Source organism: Hemiscyllium ocellatum, chromosome 30 (assembly GCF_020745735.1).
Source record: "Hemiscyllium ocellatum isolate sHemOce1 chromosome 30, sHemOce1.pat.X.cur, whole genome shotgun sequence".
NCBI lineage: Eukaryota > Metazoa > Chordata > Chondrichthyes > Orectolobiformes > Hemiscylliidae > Hemiscyllium > Hemiscyllium ocellatum.
The window spans coordinates 29,578,460-29,603,288 of NC_083430.1; the positions used below are offsets into that span (position 1 = coordinate 29,578,460).

At 42.3% G+C, this 24,829-nt stretch overlaps 1 protein-coding gene across 2 annotated transcripts in view; it reads left to right on the plus strand.

Annotated features, from left to right (window-relative positions):
- LOC132829849 (calcipressin-3-like) overlaps positions 1–24,829 on the plus strand; it is a 165,562-nt gene that overhangs the window by 107,036 nt on the left and 33,697 nt on the right. For both annotated transcript variants that reach the window (XM_060847229.1, XM_060847230.1), the window contains one exon: positions 10,403–10,576. In XM_060847229.1, coding sequence (XP_060703212.1) covers positions 10,403–10,576 — 174 coding nt within the window. The remainder of the gene's footprint in view (positions 1–10,402; positions 10,577–24,829) is intronic.

A 24,829-nucleotide genomic window follows, 5' to 3' on the forward strand; every position in this document is an offset into this window, starting at 1 on the left:
TGCCTGTAGCAACAGGTGTAGTGGAGCAGCAGAACAGAGAAATTGCCTGTAGAGAAATTCATGGAAGATCAACAAAGTGAAACTGTTCTTACTAGGTCTGAAGTAAAAGCCTTTACTATTAAGTGCTGAAGCTAGTCACACTTGACAGTTACGTATTGATCAGAAAGCATGTATCTGTAGCAACAGTGCTAATTAGAGGTTCAGCTATCAAATGAACGAATATTGGAGCTCTGTGAGTAAACTTAAAAATCTCATTTTAAGGGTAAAATTTCAAAGGCACGAAAGGGACTGAGGAGGTTAGAAGAGTTAAAAAGGAATACTTACAACTCACAATGCATATTGGCACCATAGTGAGCTGAAACCATGAACTATATCAGCTGGAATACAGAAATCCAGAGCCATAGAAGTATTTAAAATCAAAGTGGCAGTACCATTAACATTGTGAAGCTCAAATTAAGACAAATAAAGGGCAACTTAGAAGTCTAGACAAATAAAGTCTAACAAAAAATGATAAACAGACTATGAAAGCAGTGAGCAGACTGGAAGATCCTTAATTTAAACTACGGTCAAGTTGGGATGAATTTATTAAGACCACAAGGACCAGGGTTCCTTTTGGAAGGCTGTGGAAAAGAATGGGTCTTTGTTCGGCTGTGAAAATTGGAAAATCATTCATTTTGCCTGAGGAATAAAATTGGTTTGCCTCCATTTTGACTTCAGCAGGTGGGAGACCTCCATTTTGATTGCAAAAATACAGAAAACTCTTCTAAGCCATGCAGATATACAGAGATGCTATATTGCAGTATTTAAAGCTTCAAAAAGAACTAAATAAACCAGCATTACACACTACACAGTTGATGAGCCTTCAGGTCAAGGGAAATAAAATAGCCCTTCGATGACTGAAGAAAATTCAGATGATAGACAACAGCAAAGTTAGCAAGAAGATGCAGATGAAAAGGAAATGAATGAGCGGTGCAACACAATTAAGGTCCTTGATAATTCTTAAACAGAAATTCTTAAGCACCAGCAGAGCCTGGTGAACAAACTGTATAACTGATATAAATTCAAGAGGAATATTTCAATTCACCTTCCAAGGACAAATTAACAGCAGCAGTGACAGAGCTAAGTCAGCATCAGTCCTTCAGAAGCATGATCGCAGACATAAACATGTTGGTTCACCAATAAGGCAAGTATAGAGGGCGATCCAAGATATTCAACCTAGTCTATAAGTTGAAGCTAAGAGTTTATTTACTTCAGCATGGATGGAATTAGCAGACTGAGAATAAAGATAAAGATCAGTTGCATACCACTCCATGGAAGCCAACATCAAGATGGGATGACTAATGTTCACAGGTTTCGCAACATGGCCAATAAGGAATTACCTTGCACTGAGATCCGAGATATTGTCAAGAAGCAATTGCCTGACTCAGAAATACAGGATGCTATCAAAAAGGAAACACTTGTTTCAGCTACCTTCCATGAAAAGAATTCATGAGATTAAATGTCTCCAGGAGCAGTTGCCGAATTCAGTAAGGACAAATTCCACAGCAAAAGACATTACAGAGGTTAGAGGTCTTCTAAATAAGAAATGGAACATCTTCCTAGTTTAGCAGGAACAACATCCTAAGCAAAGGCCATCAAAGTGATCTTTCAGGGGAGAGAGTCTTAATAGACCACACAAAGTCAAGCACAGAACCAATATCAATAGTCCTCGAGCAAAAGACGTGAGTTAATCCTTCTGACTGCTTGAACGTGTGAAGACTTAGTGGTTACAGGGAGGGAGAGGGGCTAGTGATGAATGTAATCATGTACATGGATGCATACATGTTAACTAAGGGGATTAAACAGTTTGGGCAAAGAGGTTGTATAAGGTCATAATTGTGAAAGGACTAATGTTGGAGAGTACTTCAAGCCCTGCCTAAGCTGATGGGTGGGGATATGACAGAGGGAAGAGCTAAATCCATAGGGCTCCTCATGGTCTCAGTAACAAATTCTCCTTGGGTTCCTTCATTACTTTTGAAACCTCAAACTCTCCTTTCTTTACTTGACATCTCCAAGAAATACAAATCATATTTCATTCTGTCTGTTATCATAAATCAGTCTTTCTATCCCAGTCATCTTTCAAGCCAACTTTTACTGGATTTATACCATGGCAAGGATATTCCCCTAAGATGGAATGCTGATGTCTGTCCAGTATTTAGTATTGGTTATTTACTTTGAATTGCTGTTCCTTTTGTATTGTATACACACACAGAACCCCAAATTATTGTTATTTTGCTGTTAGAGAATATATTATGGGCATCAAGACACAAAAAGAAGTGAGTGACCAAGAAAGTATATAGTCTGATAAGGCTGAAGATCAGGGTCTGGGAAGTGACCTGCTCAGACTGCTAAGAATCAGGAAGTATGGTACTGTCGCTTCTGAGTCATAGATTCATGCATCATGGAAACAGACCCTTGAGTCCAACTGGTCCGCGCCGACCAGGTTTCCCGAACTAAACCAGCGACACTTGCATGCGTCTGGCCCATATTCCTCTAAACATTTTCTACTCATGTACCTGTCCAAATATCTTTTAAATGTTGTAACTGTACCTGCGTCCACCACTTCCTCTGGCATCATTCCATACACGCACCACCCTCCTCAAGTTCCTTTTAAATCTTTCCCATCTCACCTTAAACCTATACCTTCTAATTTTGAACTCCTCTATCCTAGGGGAAAGACCTTTGCAATTCACCTTATCTAAACCCCTCATGATTTTATAAACCTCAAAAATGTCACCTCTCAAACTCATTCACTCCAGTGAAGGAAGTCCCAACCTATCCAGCCTCTCTTTCTAACTCAAACCCTTCAGTCCCAGTAACATCCTTGTATATCTCTATGTACCCTTTCAATTTAGTAATATTCTTTCTATATTTGGTTTTAAGGATAAACAAGAGACATCCTTAGAGCCATGTGGGAAGCGGACATGAAGAGTATGCTTCTTGACCCCATATTTAAGGACCCAATCACTGCTTCCAACTTCTCACCATCAACATGTATTACTGCTGCATTGCTATCTCTGATTTAAATATAGGGTACTTTTTGCCAATGGACACTTGATCAGGAGTATTGGAGTAAGGCTTAGCCTCATCATTCAGATGCAGTAGACTTGGACTGGACTGCCAAAGATGGCTGCACTAAGAACGTGGCCCTCACTTTTCAGCCACGACTGGTATTTCATAAAAGCAGAAAATGTAAATGGTTTCTTCCTGTCCCATTTTAATTTTTGAAATCAAAAGTTGCCATTTAATGTAGAGCCAATAAACCATTGGTGTAACTGGAAATTGTTTGGAGCTGAGCCTATTCAGTGTATATTTTTATTCACATTTTGCAAATAATTTAAAAGTCAAGGACGTAGTGTTATGAAGTCTATACCTTACATAGGAGTAGTTCTTGACTTTTACAAATTACCATTCCATTGACTTCAATGGAAATAAACAGTCATTTTAACATGTAAAATGAATCCTGAACTTGTTGTCACCTGGTAGTCTCTCAACATTGAGGTCTTACACCCCCTTGTTGAATTAAACCAAGTCGAGAAAATTTGGAAATGTATTTAAGATTCTTTTGTGGCATCCTACGAGTCATTGTATTTATTTCTGTGTTGAATAAATGATTATTTTCCTATTCCAAAGGTCAGCACGCTAATACTTTCATGCATTTACTAACAGGCTTGTAATGTTTTTCTGGCTGGTCGGTCACATAGTGACTGTCTGGTAATTTATTCTGAATCCGACTGAGTAACAATGGCCACCTTTCACAGACCTGTATTGTCTTCATTTCAGAGGCATTGTCAAAAACCACTCACTGTTGTCATCAATGCTTCACTTAACTGCCTCCAAGCTTGTGTGTTCATCAATGACTAATCTAGGTGCACCATTAAATTTAATTTGAGCTGCTGTTGAGGCTGAAAGCATCATTAAATAAAATACATTAATTTCGTGAGTAATGTACCTTTCTTTTCATATGTCACCTCAACCCACAATAGTGAATTTCAGCAGCCTACATCTCAACATTGTTCTATTAGCCATATGCTGTTTGTTGTGTTAAAATTCACCTTTTAATACTACACCAGGGAGTAGTCATTACTCCTCCATCAGCCAGTCTCTTTTCACATGAATTTTTTTTTGACAAAGTATATAAAACCAAAAGTGATTTCCACTACTTTAACAATGTACTAAAGAAAAAAAAAGGCTAATTTGAAAATGATGGGCAAAGAAAAGACAAGTCATTGGGGGGAGAATAATGAATCATACCTTATTTATCTGAAACTTAAAATGATTTATAACTTTATAGCATAATTAGGATGTTGAAACAAGCAAACTATTGCATGTGAATCAGAATGCATTAAGTAAAGTATCTCTCCACTAACAACATCCTGGGTGTTACCATTGACTAGAAATGAAAATGTACTAGCCATATAAATACAGTGGCTACAAGAGCAGATCAGAGGCTAGGAATCCTGCAGCAAGTAACTCCCCTCCTGACTCGCCATAACCTGTCCATTATCAACAAGGTACAAGTCAGGAGTGTAATGGAATACTCCCCACTTGTCTGGGTGAATACGCATAAGCTTGACATCACCCAGTATAAAGCAGCCTGTTTGTTTGACACTTTGTTCACAGACATCCACCCCTCAACCACCACTGATACTCAGTAGCAGCAATGCAGAAATTCACCAGAGATCCTTGGATAGCACTTTCCAAATCCATGACCGCCTGCATCTAAAAGGGCAGCAAATACATGGGAAACACAGTGTCTGCAAGTTGCCCTCCAAGCCACTCACTATCCTGACTTGGAAATACCTGCATATCACTATTCCTTTAATGTCACTGAATGAAAATCCTATAATTCTTACCCTGAGCGCATTGTCGTTCTATCTACAGCTTATGGACTGCAGTTCATCTCTACCTTCTCAAGAACAACTAGGGACAGGCAATAAATCTGGACCTGCCAGTGACAGCCATGTCACATGAGTGTTTTTTTAAAATCAAAACTATAGTCTAAATCTTTATTCTTATACCAAATATGATGAGAGGGGAAACAAATTAGTGTTGCCTCACTTTTTTCTACAAACCACATTGATGAAACTTGTTACTTTGTGTAATTCAGTATTTCAAATTATACAAATAAATTTACATTTTTCTCAGAATTCCATGTTTGAATCCTTCCAATCAAGTTTCCACTCCTGCCTCAGCTCCTGTCAAGGTCGTAAATGACATTAGGTGAAATCTTTCATCAATGGCATGTGTCTCGCCCTGATTTGATTTGGTTTATTATTGTCACATGTAGCGAGGTATAGTGAAAAGTATTGTTTTGTGTGCTATCCAGGCAAATGATACCTTATATAAGTACAACAGGGTATAGAATTGAATGCAGAATATAGGTTACAGCTATAGAGAAGGCACAGTGTATATGAGAGGTCCGTTCAAAAGTCTGATCAGTGGGGTAGGAGCTATTCTTGAATCTGTTGGTACATTTTCAAATTTTTGTATCTTCTGCCCAATGGAAGAGGGTAGTAGAACGTAATATTGGGGTGGAAGGGGTCTTTGATTATGTTGGCTGCTTTCCCAAGGCAGCAGGAAGTGTAGACGGAGTCAAAGAATGGTACGCTGGGGTGCATTCACACTCTCTAATTTCTTGCACTCTTGAACAGAGCAGTTGCCATACCATGTCGTGATGCAGCCAGAGAGGATACTTTCAATAGTGCACCTATAAAAATTGGCAAGAACCATTGTGGACATTAATATTGGAAAGGATGAATATAGATAAGTCTCCTGGGCCTGATGGCATTTACCCCAGGATCCTATGGGAAGCTAGGGAGGAGATAGCAGAGCCATTGGCCTGGATTTTTATGTCGTCATTGTCAACGGGAGTAGTACCAGAGGACTGGAGGATAGCGAATGTGGTCCCATTGTTCAAGAAAGGGAGTAGGGATAGCCCTAGTAACTATAGGCCAGTGAGTCTGACTTCAGTGGTGGGCAAAGTCTTAGAGAGAATGGTAAGGGATAAGATTTATGAACATCTGGGTAGGAATAACGTGATCAGGGATAGCCAGCATGGTTTTGTGAAGGGCAGGTCGTGCCTCACAAACCTTATTGAGTTCTTTGAGAAGGTGACTAAGGAAGTGGATGAGGGTAAAGCAGTAGATGTTGTGTATATGGATTTTAGTAAGGCGTTCGATAAGGTTCCCCATGGTAGGCTAATGCTAAAACTTCGGAGGTATGGCATTGAGGATACATTAGAGGTTTGGATTAGGAATTGGCTGGCTGGAAGGAGACAGAGGGTAGTAGTTGATGGATTATGTTCGTCTTGGAGCGCAGTTACTAGCGGTGTACCACAAGGATCTGTTTTGGGACCATTGCTTTTTGTTATCTTTATAAATGATCTAGAGGAAGGACTTGAAAGCTGGGTAAGCAAGTTTGCGGATGACACAAAAGTCGGTGGAGTTGTGGATAGTGAGGAAGGAAGTGGTAGGTTACAGCGGGATATAGATAAGTTGCAGAGCTGGGCGGAAATGTGGCAAATGGAATTCAATGTAGCTAAGTGCGAAGTCGTTCACTTTGGTAGGAATAACAAGATGATGGATTACTGGGCTAATGGTAGGCTACTTGGTAGTGTGGATGAGCAGAGGGATCTTGGTGTCCATGTACACAGATCTCTGAAAGTTGCCACCCAGGTAAATAGTGCTGTGAGGAAGGCATATGGTGTACTGGGCTTTATTGGCAGAGGAATTGAGTTCCGGAGTCCTGAGGTCATGTTGCAGTTGTATAAGACTCTGGTGAGGCCTCATCTGGAGTATTGTGTGCAGTTTTGGTCGCCATACTATAGGAAGGATGTGGAAGCTTTAGAACGAATGCAGAGGAGGTTTACCAGGATGTTGCCTGGAATGGTAGGAAAATCTTATGAGGAAAGGCTGAGGCACTTGGGGCTGTTCTCATTGGAGAAGAGAAGGTTTAGGGGAGATCTGATAGAAGTGTATAAGATGATTAGGGGTTTAGATAGGGTAGATACTAAGAACCTTTTACCGCTAATGGAGTCAGGTGTTACTAGGGGACATAGCTTTAAATTAAGGGGTGGTAGCTATAGGACAAATGTTAGGGGTAGATTCTTCACACAGCGGGTTGTGAGTTCATGGAATGCCCTGCCCGTATCAGTGGTGAACTCTCCTTCTTTATGGTCATTTAAGCGGGCATTGGATAGGCATTTGGAAGTTATTGGGCTAGTATAGGTTAGGTAGGATTCGGTCGGCGCAACATCGAGGGCCGAAGGGCCTGTACTGCGCTGTATCCTTCTATGTTCAATGTTCTATGTTCTATGACATGCCACATTTCTTTAGTCTTCTGAGGAAATAGAGGCAATGACGTGCTTTCTTAACCATAGCGTCAACGTGGATGGATCAAAACAAAATTGTTGGTGATATTTACTACTAGGAAATTGGAGCTCTCAACCACCTCCACCTCAGCACCATTGATACAGACGAGACATGTCCTCCACTCTGCTTCCTGAAGCAATTGACCAACTCCTTCATTTTGCTGACATTGAGGGAGAGATTGTCGTCGTTACACTATGACACTAAACTCTCATCTGTTTCCTGTATCCTGTCTCATCATTGTTTAAGATCCAACCCACCACAGTGGTGTCATCATTAAATTTGTAAGTGGAGTGAGAGCTGAATTTGGCCACACAGTCGTGCATGTGTATAAGAAGGGGTTGAGTACACTGCTTTGCGAGGCACCAGTGTTGCAGATTATTGTGGAGGAGGTGTTATCAGCTATCCTTACTGATAGCAGTCTGCGGGTCAGGAAGTCAAGGATCCAGTTGCAGAGAGGGGAGAGAGTTCTAGATCTCGGAGTGTGGAGATGGGTTTGGTTGGAATTATGATGTTGAAGGTAGAGTTGAAGTCAAAAAAGAAAACCACAGCTACCGGCTGTTTGTTTACCCTCCCCCATCAGAATGACTTGCTGCCAAAGAATCGAGTCCCCCATCACTAAAGCTCTGCGAATCTCTTTCCTCCCTTGTTGTACAGTAGAGCCAACCATGGTGTCACAAACTTGGCTGCTGTTGCTTTCCCCTGAGAGACCATTCCCCACAACAGTATCCAACATGGTATGTCTGTTTGAGAGGGGAATCGCCACAGGTGACTCTTGCACTACCTGTTCACAATTACTAGTCTTCCTGGTGGTTACCCAACACTTTTCTGCCTGTGTAGTCTTTACTAGCTCACTAATCTGTCTCAGATCATCTGCTAAAACCCTCATTTAAGCCTCTGATACCTTTGGATGCAAGATTAGAGTGGTGCTGGAAATGCACTGCAGGTCAGGCAGCATCCGAGTAGCAGGGAAATGGATGATTTGGGCAGGAGCCCTTCATCAGGAATAAGGATGAAGGGCTCCTGTCTGAAACATTGATTTTCTTGCTCCTCAGATGCTGCCTGACCTGCTGTGCATTTCCAGCACCACTCTAATCTTGATTGTAATCTCCAGCATTTGCAGTCCTCATTTTCGCCTACCTGTAAATGCAATTATTTCAAAGCACTTTTGCTGGTCTTCCACAATCTACCCTCGATTTCCATGAGGCTATCCAAAACCCTGCTTGCTCAAGCTTTACTTGCAGCAAGTCCTATACCCCTATCACTCCAGTATTCACTGACCTGCACTGGCTGCTCATCAAGCAACATCTCAATTTTAAAATTCTCATCCTTTTGATTAAATCTGTCCATTACCTTACACTCCTTATGACTGTAACCTTCTCCAGGCCCCACAACCCTCTGTTCTCTGTGCTCCTCGAATTCCGAATTGTGAATCCCCAATTTTAATTGCTCCAACATTACCTTCAGTTTCCTTGGCTCCAAGTCTGGAATGCCTTTTCCAGCTCATTCTCCTCCTTTCAAACAGTTCTTAATTCATAGCTCTTTGACCATGATTTGGCCATCTGACCTGCTATCTCCCTGTACAGTTCAGTGTCATACTTTATTTCTCAGTGCTTCTGTGAATTGCTTTGAGACATTTCATTATCTTAAAGCTCCTACATAAAAACTGTGCAAGTGGTTAACAACAATGTCCCCAATGTTTCTGTAGACTGTGAATGTGCCTTATTTGGAATCACCTATTCGGGAATAATCACTTGTATAAGATAAAGTTAAAAATCACACAACACTAGGTTATAGTCCAACAGGTTTATTTGAAAGCACTAGCTTTTGGAGTGCTATTCCTTCATCAAAAGTACCGGCAGCATGAAATGTACAACTCACATTTATGTAGCTCTTTTAACTTAGGTATCTCATTGGAATGTAATCAAACAAATGGAGACCCGAAGCGACAGAAGTAGATACTATTCAAAGAAAATAGGATTTAAAGCTTGTTCTCCAGGAGAGAGAAGTGGAGAGGCTTGGGAGAGGGGGGAGGGATGAGGGAGTTCCAGAACTTAGGGTTTAGTTACCTGAAAGCAGAACCACCAATGGTGGGGTCGAATCTGTAATGCCCGAAGTCAACATTACAGGAGCGCAGAGGTCTCCAGGGGTTTGAAGGGCAAGAGGAGGGTGCAAAGATCGCAAGAGCTAAGGCCATGAGAGATTTACAGACAAGGCTAAGAATTTTTAAATGGCTGCATCATTGGACCAAGAGTAACTGAAGGTGCTGGGTTCAGACAGTAGAGTCTTGTGTGAAGTCAAATTTTTGGAAAGTGCAACTGGAAGAGTGGCCAGGAGTGTGTTGGAGTTATTGGACTCAAAGGTAGTGAACTCCAAAATGAAAATGGAAGGGAGAAACTCTGCAACAAAACCATTAAAAGCTTAAGGAAGTGTGGGAGTGCCAGTACACACTGCATTTCTCAAGCAGGTTGACATTTTAATCCTAAAATATTGCAATTTGCCTCATTTTAAACACTTGCACATAATTCATTATTTTGTAAGATTGCTGCTTTAGCTCGAGTTAATAAAGAGTAACTGTTTCCAATGACTTTAAGGTCATTTGACATTAAAAAGTTGAAGGCCTCCCCATTTTCTCCAGCAGTAACGTCAAATATTTGTATGCGTTAACACAAATTGAATACTTGAGAGTTCAAAAAGAAATATAATTGGTTTCTTACTATTTTCATGTTTTCACAGCTTTATTACTTGTGTGAGCTTTTTTAAAGTTTACTGCAGTTTAGTGGAGTGTGCATGAGAAAGACCAAAGTAAATATTAAAGGTAAAATGCTGTACAATGACTGTCAATATGTCTGTGAGAATGTGGCTGTGGGAAACATGTATAAGCCTACCAATCTGAAGTCAGTAAAAATTGGAAGTTTAGGAAAATTTTACTTCTATCATTTCATTACTACTATCGCAGAACTCTGGTAACACAAAGTATCTTTCTTATCCAGGATCGATTTGAAGCCCTTTTCCGGGTTTATGATGAACAAGCCACATTCCAACTGTTCCAAAGCTTCCAGAGAGTACGGATAAATTTCACCAATCAAGAGGCAGCGGCACGTGCCCGAATAGAACTTCATGAATCCGACTTTAATGGCAGCAAAATCAAACTTTATTTTGCACAGGTACGATATAATGAGCTTACAAACCTTCCCCGAGATCTGCATTGTAACTATTTCAAGTTATTCCTGACTATCAACAAATCAGTCATCTATTTTACGCCAGTGATAAATCACAATTGTCCCATTGATACCCGATGTTAGTAGAATTAGACAACGTGACTAAAATGATAGCCAGTGTCAAGATTAGAATGGTGCTGGAAAAGCACAGCAGGTCAGGCAGCATCCGTTTCGGGCAAAAGCCCTTCACCAGGAATGAGGCCTCAATCCTGGTGAACGGCTCCTGCCCGAAACATCAATTTTCCTGCTCCTCGGATGCTGCCTGACCTGCTGTGTTTTTCCAGCACCACTTTAATCTTGATTCTGATCTCCAGCATCTGCAGTCCTCATTTTCACCTAAAATGATTGCCACTTCACCACGACCACCTTTGCAAATATGTAATCAGTCCTTTGACATGCCGGGTTTCTGCTATTAGACATGTCAACACATTTTGCATTTAAGAAAGAGTTTCTACAGATTAATTGGAAGAAAATACTTTCAACTATGTGTCTGGACAGCTTTGCTTTTGTGGAAATATTCAAATTATTTCAACATAGCATAGTACTTTGCGCAGTCATATTTCCGTGGATGATTTATGGCAGAGCAGTTGATGTGATCTATATGGACTTCAGTAAGGCGTTCGACAAGGTTTCCCATGGGAGACTGATTAGCAAGGTTAGATCTTATGGAATACAGGGAGAGCACGCCATTTGGATACAGAACTGGCTCAAAAGTAGAAGACAGAGGGTGGTGGTGAAGGGTTGTTTTTCAGACTGGAGGCCTGTAACCAGTGGAGTGCCACAAGGATTTGTGCTGGGCCCTCTACCTTTTGTCATTTACATAAATGATTTGGATACAAGCATAAGAGGAACAGTTAGTAAGTTTGCAGATGACACCAAAATTGGAAGTGTAGTGGACAGCAAAGAGGATTACCTCAGATTACAGCAAGATCTAGACCAGATGGGCAGATGGAGTTTAATTTAGATAAATGCAAGGTGCTGCATTTTGGGAAAGCAAATCTTAGCAGGACTTATACATTTAATGGTAAGGTCCTAGAGAGTGTTGATGAACAAAGAGATCTTGGAGTTCAGGTTCATAGCTCCTTGAAAGTGGAGTTGCAGGTAGATAGGATAGTGAAGAAGGCATTTGGTATGCTTTCCTTTATTGGTCAGAGTATTGAGTACAGGAGTTGGGAGGTCATGTTGTGGCTGTACAGGACATTGGTTAGGCCACTGTTGGAATATTGCGTGCAATTCTGGTCTCCTTCCTATCGGAAAGATGCTGTGAAACTTGAAAGGGTTCAGAAAAGATTTACAAGGAAGTTGCCAGGGTTGGATGATCTGAGCTATAGGGAGAGGCTGAACAGGCTGGGGCTGTTTTCCCTGGACCATCGGAGGCTGAGGGGTGACCTTAACATAGAACATAGAAAAATACAGTGCAGTACAGGCCCTTCAGCCCTCGATGTTGCGCCGATCCAAGCCCACCTAACCTACACTAGCCCACTTTCCTCCATATGCCTATCCAATGCCCGTTTAAATGCCCATAAAGAGGGAGAGTCCACCACTGTTACTGACAGGGCATTCCATGAACTCACGACTAGAATCTACCCCTAACATCTGTCCTATACCTACCACCCCTTAATTTAAAGCTATGCCCCTTCGTAATATCTGACTCCATACGTGGAAAAAGGTTCTCATGGTCAACCCTATCTAAACCCCTAATCATCTTGTACACCTCTAACAAGTCACCCCTAGACCTTCTTTTCTCCAATGAAAACAGCCCCAAGTGCCTCAGCCTTTCCTCATACGATCTTTCTACCATACCAGGCAACATCCTGGTAAACCTCCTCTGCACCCATTCCAGTGCGTCCACATCCTTCCTATAGTATGGCGACCAAAACTGCACACAATACTCCAGATGCGGCCGCACCAGAGTCTTATACAACTGCAACATGACCTCAGGACTCCGGAACTCAATTCCTCTACCAATAAAAGCCAGTACGCCATATGCCTTCTTCACAGCACAATTTACCTGGGTGGCAACTTTCCGAGATCTGTGTACATGGACACCAAGATCCCTCTGCTCATCTACACTACCAAATATCCGACCATTAGCCCAGTACTCCATCTTCTTGTTATTCTTACCAAAGTGAATCACTTCACACTTAGCTACATTGAACTCCAAAGGTTATAGAGGTTTACAAAATTATGAGGGGCATGGATAGGATAAATAGATAAAGTCTTTTCCCTGGGGTGGGGGAGTACAGAACTAGAGGGCATAGGTTTAGGATGAGAGGGGAAAGATGTAAAAGGGACCTAAGGGGCAATTTTTTCATACAGAGGGTGGTACGTGTATGGAATGAGCTGCCAGAGGATGTGGTGGAGGCTGGTACAATTGCAACATTTTAAGAGGCATTTGGATGGATATATGAATAGGATGTGTTTGGAGGGATATGGGCCAGGTGCTGGCAGGTGGGGCTAGATTGGGTTGGGATATCTGGTCAGCATGGACGGGTTGGACCAAAGGGTCTGTTTCCATGCTGTACATCTCAATGACTCTATGACAATATACACAGTTAGAAGGTACTGCTGATAAGAGGATACACATCTTGTCCCACTCTGAGAAGGTTACACAGTTAGCAAATTGATAAGGAAAATGCTTGAGAAATTTTACTCCCTGGTGGAATTGATCTTGAAGCTAATATATTAAATAGTACCAATTAAATTATGTGAATCACCACATGAGATGAGAACTTTGGGTTGAGATTTAGCACGGTCAGAACGAGATCATTCAGTGCATCGAGTTTTAGCTCTCTTTTACAAAGAGCAATCTCAGTTCAGCCCTTTGCCCCAGTGGTAAGGAGGAGAAAAAAGGTCGAGAAATCTCAGTAGGTCTTCTGTGGAGACAGTGGGGACTGCAGATGCTGGAGACCAGAGTTGAAAAGTGGGCTGCAGATAAAACACAGCAGGCCAGGCAGCATCCAAGGAGCAGGAGAATCAACATTTCGGGCATAAGCCCACCTGTGGAGACAAACAGCATTAATGTTTCAAGTCAATGACCTCTCATTAGAATACCATTGTTACTATTTCCCAAAGTCTGTCTGAAGTTGCTTCTTCATTTATCCCATTCCCTTTTGAAGATTATTCTTGAATTTCTGTTTGCCATGCATTCTAAAGTCCAATGTGGTCTTTCTCATTTTGCCTCTGAATCTTTTAACAACTGACCTTAAAGTCATTGGAAACAGTTACTCTTTATTAACTCTAGCTAAAGCAGCAATCTTACAAAATAATGAATTATGTGAAAGTGTTTAAAATGAGGCAAATTGCAATATCTTTGGATTAAAAAGTCAACCTGCTTGAGAAATGCAATGTTCACTGGCACTCCCATGCCCTTGTTATTTGAGCTTATGCTTATTTCAGACTTCCAGGTACTTCTGCATTTCTCCAGTTCACCTGAGTGAACATTAGGTCTATGTTTAGTTTAAAATTAATGCCCACATCCCATTGCACTTTCAATGTGTTCTCAGCTCACTGGAGAGTTGCCTTCCACCATGGCCTGCGGTGAGTTATTTCACCTCATTGCTTATGTATGCAATTGAGTTGGCAAATCATTTAGGCCGAGCCGGGAGGAAGCTCTTGCTCCTTGGATATTACTTTCCAGGATCATATGTTCAGGTTTCATATTTAAAGGCTAGGTGGGTATCACTTCACTCGCTGCAAGCAAGGAGTTTCATGGGAACCTGTGTTGATCGCCTCCAAACCCCTTGAAAATGTTACAAAGGAAACAGAAGCTTTGCCCATGCTCAGTGATGCAACTGAAAAAGAAGGGCAGTCTTCTTTCCAGCCCATGGTCTAAGGAGGCCCTGATCTCTGTTCAAAGCTGTCGAGTGTTATTGCGGTAGCAATGAAGGTTAGTTCAAATGGACCTTACTGATTGCTGGCAGTCTTCCATATATCAGAAACTTTGGGCACCACTTCTTCCATCAGCTATGGATGTGTGTCAGTGATGTGTTCTCCAGATTCAGTGACTGAATCTACTCCAGTTAATGTACCACCTGAGGTAACTGTCTTTGCACAGTACAGGGTACAGATGAATTCCTTGCCAATGAGACCTCTGTGGTTTTGGAGCCTTCATCCTCAGAGGTGCTGATGGAGTGAGGCCACAGCCTCTTGCAGTAGAAGGCTGGGTCCAGCCTGACACTAGTTCTAACAGAAGAGAACATAATTGTGTATCAGCCACCACTTCCTTACATAGACCTTCCTGCACATTTGGGAAGGCCAGATCACAGTGCTACACACTGAGTTTCTAAGATATTTTCATCTCTCCCTTACCCCTGGAATCGTCCCTGTCTTCTCCAATCAGCTCAACTACACACTAATTGAAGGAGCTGAACAATTTGATGTCCAGCACGTCTCTGTCATTTTTGGTCCTCTCAGCATAGTTTTGGGAATGTTTGACTTTCAATCCTTCTTTCCATCACATTGCATGTGCGGGCAATGGATGCCAGGTGGTGAACTGGCACTAGTGAGTGAGTAGGAAGCAGAGTGCACAGGTAGACTTAGGACTTTTGAGAGCATGAGGTGAATATGAACAACCAATACTGAGTTTTGTATGTTATTATCATTTATGAGATGACAGCGCAGTTACAGAGTTAGACAGATTGGTGCTCTCATGAGTGTAAGCTAACAGAGAGAAGATGGTGTAACTTACACTGTGCAACACAGCTGATGATTCATTTCCTTCGGACAATAAGTGTGCAGCTGACCTGGTTGGATAAGACAGAGACTGTGCTGAGCTGGAAGTTTGGAACTGGTGTGAGGGGGGGGAAGAGGAAATGAGGAAACTGTTGAAGTTTCTGTGACTCTTGCACCAATCAACCACATCGCCCTGTGGCCCAACATTTCAACTCCCCTTCCCACTCTGCCGAGGACATGGAGGTCCTGGGCCTCCTTCACCGCCACTCCCTCACCACCCGAATCCCGGAGGAAGAACGCCTCATCTTCCGCCTCAGAACACTTCAACCCCAGGGCATCAATGTGGATTTCAACAGTTTCCTCATTTCCCCTTCCCCCACCTTACCCGAGTTCCAAACTTCCAGCTCGGCACTGTCCCCATGACCTGTCCTACCTGCCTATCTTCTTTTCCACCTATCCACTCCACCCTCTCCCCTGACTTATCACCTTCATCCCCTCCCCCACTCACCTATTGTACTCTATGCTACTTTCTCCCCACCCCCACCCTCCTCTCATTTATCTCTCCACCCTTTAGGCTCTCTGCCTGTATTCCTAATGAAGGGCTTTTGCCCGAAACGTCGATTTTACTGCTCCTCGGATGCTGCCTGAACTGCTGTGCTCTTCCAGTATGTCTAATCCAGAATCTGGTTTCCAACATCTGCAGTCATTTTTTTTTTAGATTACTTACAGTGTGGAAACAGGCCCTTCGGCCCAACAAGTCCACACCGACCCGCTGAAGCGACAACCCACCCATACCCCTACATATACCCCTTACCTGACACTACGGACAATTTAGCATGGCCAATTCACCTGACCCGCACATTGTTTTTACCTAAGACAGGGACTGTTCCTGGCGTAATGAAGAGATGAAAATATCCTAGAAACTCCGTACGTAGCATTGTGGGCTGGCCTTCCTGAATGTGCAGAAAGGCAAATGTGCAATGGTCTACATAAGGAAGTGGTGGCTGATGCACAACACCTTATGTTCTCTTCTGTAGGAACTAGTGTCATGTAGGACCTAGTGCAGGATGCTGTAGCCTAACCCCATCAACATCAGCACCTCTGAGGATGAAGATGCCAAAACCACAGAGTCCACTTGGCAAAGCATTCATCTGTATCCTACACCGCACAGAGCCAGTTACCTCAGGTGGCATATTAGCTGGAGTAGGTTCAGGAACAGAATCTAGAGAACACATCACCGACATGTATCCTTAGCTGATGGAGGAAAGAATGTTCAATCCAAGGTTTCTAATATATGGAAGACTGCTGGCAATCAGCACCCAGCCAAGACAGAGAGGGCAACATCAAACAGATATACTAGAAGCTCACTCAAACAAAAGATGAAGGAGTCCATGGAGATGACAGCACAGTAGCACAGTGACTCGCGATACTGTCTCACAGCGCCAGGGACTCAGGTTTGATTCCACCCTCGGGCGACTGTCTTTGTGGAGTTTGCATGTTCTCCCCATGCCTGCATGGGTTTCCTCAGGGTGTTCTGGTTTCTTCCCATAGTCCAAAGATTAGGTGGATTGGCCATGCTAAATTGGCCATAGTGTGCAGACTAGGTGAGTTAGCCATGGGAAATGCAGGGTTACAGGGATGAGGAAGTGGGGTGAGTCTGGGTGGAATGCTCTTCGGAGGGTCACTGTGGACTCAGTGGGCTAAATGGCCTGCTTCTACACTGCAGGGATTCTATTCTATTCTATTCCATTCATCCCTGTCTAGTGTGGTGGCTCCACAGGAGGGCATGGCTAAGTCCACAGAGAGGATGACAGCTGCCTTGGAGATTCAGAAGTGGCTGTCAGGTATGCTTTGGGAACTGCACTCCATTGCTCTAGCCAAAGCAAGTGCTTCTTACTCTCAAGGCAACAGGATGATCCTAGCAGATACACCAACATTCTAATCATGGGTCACTCCAAAGATGGCCTGCCCCCACCACCTCCACTCTGTCTGTTACTCCATCGTGCATTAGAGCTAAGGCCATGGATGATGTGCCTACACCCGTGCAGGGAGCTGTCAGTAGGTGGGGCCGTCTCTAATCATGCCTCCAAGCAGGTGCCAGCCAGCGTCTTCAAAGTCATCAGGACGTACCAATCCACAGTCCCCCTCCAGGCCATCAGTGGCTCTTGGCAGCATCTCGGTGTCGTGGGATGGGGAAGGAAATAAACTCTCCAAAAGACATTGGTGACATAGGTGGAGGCAATGAGGATATTCAGCACTTCTGGAAATATATATTCTCTTATTCTTGCCTCCTCTTCCGGTCTTCTTATAAAGAAACTGGAAGTTGAAAAGTTGAAGCTGTTCACCTTGCACTCATTTAATCTGGGTCACAAGAAACAGACTTGGGGAAAAGCACCATTTTATCCAGAATGAGAAGAGAGTATTAATTAGTTATACCATAACTGTCATTCAGAAGCAGCAATAGACCAGTTGTAGCCCAGCTAATCAGCAGCAACATCTCCATTTATATAAAATTGGTATCTCTTTTTTTTCTCTGACATCCTTGTTCAGATGAGCGCAAGAAGAAATACTTCAACTTTCAGTCTCATTTTAAGCATAGTTAAGGTCTATATCTCCAAGCATTTCACCCTATTCTATTAATGGGAGCTCAATCAAAACCTGGAAGCATTGGCAGTGAGAATGTGTAGCATTGCAAGAATACAAAGAAACTCCTGCCATAATGTAGCCCTGCCAGGCCAATGAAGGTTTCAGATGCATTAGGAGTAACCTAAGAATGTGCTGCAATTTAGTCGTGTTCACTTGCATGTCATTGATGCACAGTCCATTTTAGCTCAGACATGGGGAGTACATTGTCACTGAACTGCTCAATGTATTACAGCAGCTGTCACTCTGTCATTGGTCCAGGGCAAGGTTTGCAAGCGGACGTTTGGCTTTACACAGGTGTTGAGATTAGAACCAGAGTTAAAGTAAAAAGGCACCATTTTATTAGACAGATACAACAAATGCAATCCATCTCAAACAAGGGGGAACATTGAATACAACCTGACAGAGGCCTGGCAGCCAATTGTATAAATCAAAAGTTATGCACAGAAACTGTATCTGGGCAGCTCAGTCATCCTGAAGAAGGTTATTAAAAACACTTTCAGGCTTCCCTGGCTCAACAAACCATTGTCCTGTTGTCTTTATCTGTTTGACGGTTACCTTGGCCCATTCCGGAATCTTCCCCATCATCTTCCTCCTCAATGGTTTCTCCCTCCTCCTATATCACCTCCTCTGCCAACGTTTCCCCCGTGTGATGACAATGGTTGTGCAGAGTGCAGCCTGTGACCACCATGTGGGACACTGTGTCTGAGGTTTACTTCACCACACTGATTGATTGTTCCGGTCGTTGAAGCCTCCTTTTCAGCAGGCCTGTGGTGTATCCTACAATAGGTAAAGTCACCATAGTCTTACCAGACCATAAGGCTGCTCTCTCATTTGAGAGAGATAACTGGTGGTGGTTTCAACCTGAGAGTTGCCATGCCTCAGGCAAGGGGAGAGATTGGGAAGGAGAGTCCTTCATGGTAGCCTCAGCTGAACGTATGCTGTTGGTGTCACTCTGCATTGCCAACTAACTGTCCAGCCAACTCAGCTGAACCACTTGTCATATATGGCCCTCGTGGAAGCATGATCAGCATTGTATCTCTCCTCAGCCTCATTCTAAGGATTGCTGAGAGGTGTTATCAGTCAGGTTTGAAGGAGATATCCCGAGCAATGATCCTTGCATGGACTGATACCCTTTGAATGATGTTGGTACTTCTGAGAGGTCTAAGATCTGAAGGTTATGATAGCTCCTGGATCAAAGCATTAACTGGCTATCGTGGTTGGAAATGATCTCCAAATTGCAGAAATGGAATCCTTTCCTATTGATGAAAACTTGGTCAGTGATAAGGTGCTGTGATTGTTCGGTGATGTAATCAAATGCGCTGATCCTGTGGAAAACTGGTAATGACAGCAAAATCTAAACTCCAGCCACCTGACTCTCCACAACAAGCGATAAAGAAGTGATCAGGTGCAATTTGCAAAGGTAGTATCAGTGACTTCTGGAATGTACTTGTGAATTGACACCTGTAAAATGCCACAGAGGTCCCCAGTAGTTCTGTGAAACAATCCACTGCCAAAGAAATGCAGAGCAGCTGCTATTTTTTATAGTTACCAGAGTGAGATTACCACTCAGTACTTGCTGCTGCAGAATCTTGTCTAGCAACTAACGTAGGTACCTGATGATGATTCAGGACATCCTGAAGCACCTTCTATACAGAGGCCTACACATCCCATTTCACACCAGTGTTCTGCTTCAGTGTAGTGGCTCTTGTTCTACTCATTCTCTCTCTGCAGGCTCCATGGCAGCCAGTGGCAATTGCTGTTCTTGTAGTAGTCTTCAGCAGTTCCTTTGGAGCAGTACAAGACAAAGAGGAACGGTATGCTTAATGTACATCGAGGCCTTTTACTCTCAGGTGATCTGTGTAAGCAGTAAGTGGAAGCACACAGTCCTATTCATTAGATTAGATTAGATTACTTACAGTGTGGAAACAGGCCCTTCGGCCCAACAAGTCCACACCGACCCACCGAAGCGCAAGCCACCCAGACCCATTCCCCTACATTTACCCCTATACCTAACACTAGGGGCAATTTAGCATGGCCAATTCACCTAACCTGCATATTTCTTTTTGCACTGTGGGAGGAAACTGGAGCATCCGGAGGGAACCCATGCAGACACAGGGAAAATGTGCAAATTCCACACAGTCAGTCGCCAGAGGCAGGAATTGAACCCTCGTCTTTTCCATACCATTTCCTCCTCTCATCCTTTCCCACCACCTTTCTTGCCTCATCCCCCTCTTTCACTCACCCTATCTTCCCCCCCCCTTTCAGTGCGAGGCTTCTAGAAACTCCACGGTGCTGAAGCTGGTCTGTCAGTCCATCAAGTTCAAACCGACCCTCCAAAGACCATCCCACCCCCCTTCACTCCCCCCTCTTCACTCACCCCCCCCCCCCCCACCCACCCACCCACCCATCCTACCTGTGTAACTCTGCATTTCCCATGGCTAACCTATCTAATCTGCACTTCTTTGAACTGTGCGAGAAAGCTGGAGCACTTGGAGGAAACCCACACAGACACAGGGGAATGTGCAAACTCCACACAGATGGCCTCCTGAGGGTGCAATTGAACCTGGGCCCAGGCGCTGTGAGGTAGCAGTGCTAACTACTGAGCTACCGTGCCACCCTATTGTTCTCTTTGAAATTCTCACTGTATTCCAGTTAGATTCAGTGATAATCCAGGGACACTTGCTGCCTTCGTCCTCCTGTAATCGGAAAACTTACAACAACTGTGAAGCCAAGAAATATTTACATAACTTTACTGGAAGGAGAAAAGTCTATGAACTTACAAAGACTGGAGGCAGAGAAATAGGTTTGTGGCTGTTATGCAGTTGAGAGTCCGAAGCGTTGAGTATCTCGATTGGACAGAAGTTATTTGTGAAGCCTGAGTTAATTCTTGCAAGTTCTGTAAATAATGAGATGTAAATGCAAGCAGTGGAGGCTCTCAAAATCTGCTGGGGGAAGGTTTACTCACCTTTTGAGGAAGGCAAACTTAATTGCTAAAGGTTATCTTGAGAATGTAAGTCAGATTTTTGGAATCTCGCCCAATGACGTTCTCTTGCCTGCCATTCTTTTCACCACCTCTTGTAGCAGAAAATTGTAGTCACAGATAAAGTACATTTACTCAGGCAAACATCACAAAGCAAAAGAGCTGAAGTAGAGAAAATAAATATGGTAAAGCATTTTCTCATTACCTTCTATTTAAATTGATGCTATTAGCTTGGAACATTGGCCTCCAATTCTGTGGTGCCCACATGCCTGAATTATGCAAGCAGGAACAATCCAGTGGATGAAAAGTCTACCACTGATCCCTACGTAACTTCTCCTAACCTAATCCTGTCTTTATATGACTTAAATAAGCCAGTTGTCATGAAAGTGACATTACCTGTGATTTAGTGGTGATATCACTTGGCACTCTCACTGATTGGATGAAAAAGATAATTGTAACCCAAATTTGGATAAACTAGTGAGGTGCAGGTACCATAGGCAGGCAGCATCACATCCATAGTGGAAAAAGGTTGACTGGACACCAGGAAAGAAAGTTACTTGCTAGCCTTTGAAAAAAGCCATGGGGAATGGAGTAACATTGGAACAGGGGTGAATGCATAAATCACAAGGAGAGGTGTTTAGAAGTAAATGTGGAGCCAAAAGCCAAAGAAAGAAAAAAAATGAGCAAAAAGGTAAATGAGATTTTTTTTAAAGCTACATCTTTCATTTATAGATATAATCAACTTGATCAGAGATATCATTACACACCTCTGGAGCAAGGGGGACTTAAATCTATTAGTCTCAAGGCAGAGAGACTATCACTGCACCACATTTCCCCTAAAGAGTACTTAGTTTTTTCCACACTTAAGAGCACTTAATGATGTTTTCCTAATCGGCCTCCCCAGAGGTTATGACACACCTTTGGCGTAGGTGGGACTTGAACTACGGTGTCCTGACTCAGAGGTAGGGATGCTACCACTGTGCCTTAAACAACTTTATGGAATCCAAAATGCATGTTGTATGTAATTCAATATAAAAGAGATAATCAAGACCAACTGAAATGGGTGATTGATGATAAAATTAAAATACCAGGCTGGAGAGCCCTCAGAAGGGTATTCCATCACAAAGCACTTTGGTGAGTGATGACATGTGGGTGATCAGCTGCTACAGTCGGCCATGTTTTGATGTATGCAACTGAAACTGTATTTTGAGATCAAGATTGGAAAATATATTTACATATTTTTTGTAATTGTAATAGATCACATCAGCAATGGAGAGCTCAGAATCAGAATTTCGTAGCACAAAAGGTCATACAGCCCACCATAACTATGCCACTTCTCTAATAGAACTACCCATTTAGTCCTGGTCTGTTATTTATCTTCCATGCCTTCTAAAATTTCCTGTTCCAAATACTTTTTCCTTTTAAAATCTATTGTGCATGCTTTAAACAGTGTAATATTATTCCAGATCAGTAAGACCTTTTAAATGAACAGGACACTGATCGCCAAAGGGAAGAAAATGAATTAGCCAAGTCCAGAGCTAAAGAAAGGATTGCTTCCTTGCTCATACTGTCAACTGCCAACATTATCAGCAACAATTCTGCATTTATTCTTTTATGGTGAGCCATGTTTGGGATTAGGTTCTTCTGATCATGTTTTAGTGTTCTCAAAAGGAAAGTGACACATGAATATTCCACATTAAATGAGAAGATTAAGGTCTTTCCCAGAAATCGCTAAGGTGAGAAGGAAGTATTCATGAATATGCAAGCTAAATTCATTCTCTCAAAACTAACAAATAAAAATTGCAACAGAGATCAATGTAATTAACTGGAGCATCATTGAATGTTACAGCAGACAAACAGATCACTCAACTGTTGAACAATGTTGGTAGTTTTCTCCATGAGTTAAGCCTACTAGCATGCTTGTTCCCCATGAGTTTAACATGCTTTTCTTCAATCAACTGTTCCTTTGAAATAATTTGTGGCCAATGTGGCAATCAATTTTGTTTTTTTTTGACATTAGCTTTGTATAAAGCAATTTTTGTAATATTTCCTTTGTAGTTTATTAACATTTGATTTGAAATGAGAAGAACTAATTATCCACCCCAACATGAATTAGTCATCTTGGTTATTGAAGAACAACTCCCTAAGCAATTCACCTGCATGAAGACATTTGTTGAGTGGAAGCAATGTGGGATGGCAATTGAAGTCTCACTGAGTTTACTTCTGGATGGTGAAACTCATCTACAGTTTTTGATGGAAGCAAGAGGAAAGAATAGCAGACTTATCTTAGTGTTGGAGGGAGAGGCATCCAAAGTCACATTGCCTCACAGTAAAACTAGCCTGGAAGTTGCCAGATATCAAATTGGAAGATGGCAACTTTTCAATGTGATGGCTGAAATAAACATTAGATACTCAACATATGTAAATTGAAGTACTAATCCACTTGCAGTTGAAATTGGCCTTAAAACAGATGAAGCTTGTATCGTAAAATCTCCATCTGGTTGTTCTAAGTCTTGGGAGGCCTAATTGGCAATCACTTGTGTTAAGGACCACACTTATTTCTGTGGAGACGGAGAAGCTCCTCCTGGTTTTACTAAAACATAGTGAGCCACCATCGGCCTGGGCTTGAACTCTACCATTTTCCTGACCTAGCTTGGAATCAACCAGTAGGCTGGCTTGGAGTTCTCTGGAATTGGATAGGCCCTGACCAATGAGCTACAGTAAGAAATCCAATGGAATCTGTGCCTTGCTTAAGTCTGTTTTCAATTGGGCTCAGAGCTACAATTTTAGGTGTGTCTATTTTGCACTGTATACAGAACTGGGAGACACATTTTTTAAGCTAAGGTGAGAGGAGAGACATTTAAAGACATGAGGAGCAATTTTTTTTTGCATAGAGGGTGATTCATATGTGTAATGAATTTCCTGAGGAAGTGCCAGATGTGGGCAAAATTACATTTAAAAGTCACTTGGTTAAGTACATGAATAGGAAAGGTTTGGAGGGATTTGGGCCAGGAGCAGGCAGGTGGGACTACCTTAGTTTGGGATTATGTTGGGCATGGACTGGTTGGATGGAAGGATCTGTTTCTGTGCTGTGTGAGAGGTGATTTTATTGATACATTTATGATGCTCAGTGTGTTTATTCGGGTAAATTCTAAGATGTTTTCCCTTGTGGGGACATTTAGAACAGTGGGATACAGTTTCAGGATAAGGGATTTCCAATATAAGGTGGAGGTTAGGAGAGTTTTCCTCTTACTGAAGATCATTAATTTCTAGTTTTGTCCTAGCTCAGAGCCATGGAGACTGAGTCATGAAATACATTCAAGGCTAAGTTAGACAGATGTTTGATTTACCACGGTGTCAAGGCTTATAAGGGGCAGGCAGGAAAGTGGAGTTGAAGCCACATTCAAATCAGTTATTACTGTATTAAATGATGGAGCAGACTCAATTGGGTGTAACACCCCATCCTGCTCCTACTGTTTACATTCAGCTCCATGAAAAATTAAAAAGTATGCTATGTGCTGATGCTGATGCAATTCAGTAACTTTACAGAAGCTAAGACCAGCATGAACTGAAACAAAATGTAGTTATTTGGAATATACAGGTTATTGTCAGAAGTCTGTGAAACCAAATGTAAAATCAATAATCTGACGAATGAAGTCCTACATTTACATAGCATCTGCAAGAAGTGAAATGCTCTAGACTGTTTTTAAGTTGTTTCACCTACTCTAGGAGATGAATAGATGGAAAATAACAGCAATTTTGCTTCTGTATGAGCTTGACATCTCTTTGATGGAGTAACATTTGCTGATACGATAAAATTGATATATGGTTGCTTTACAGTCAATTTTTATAAAAAGTCTTGATCCAAGAGTGCAAAATATTTCCTCCGGGTCTTGTAC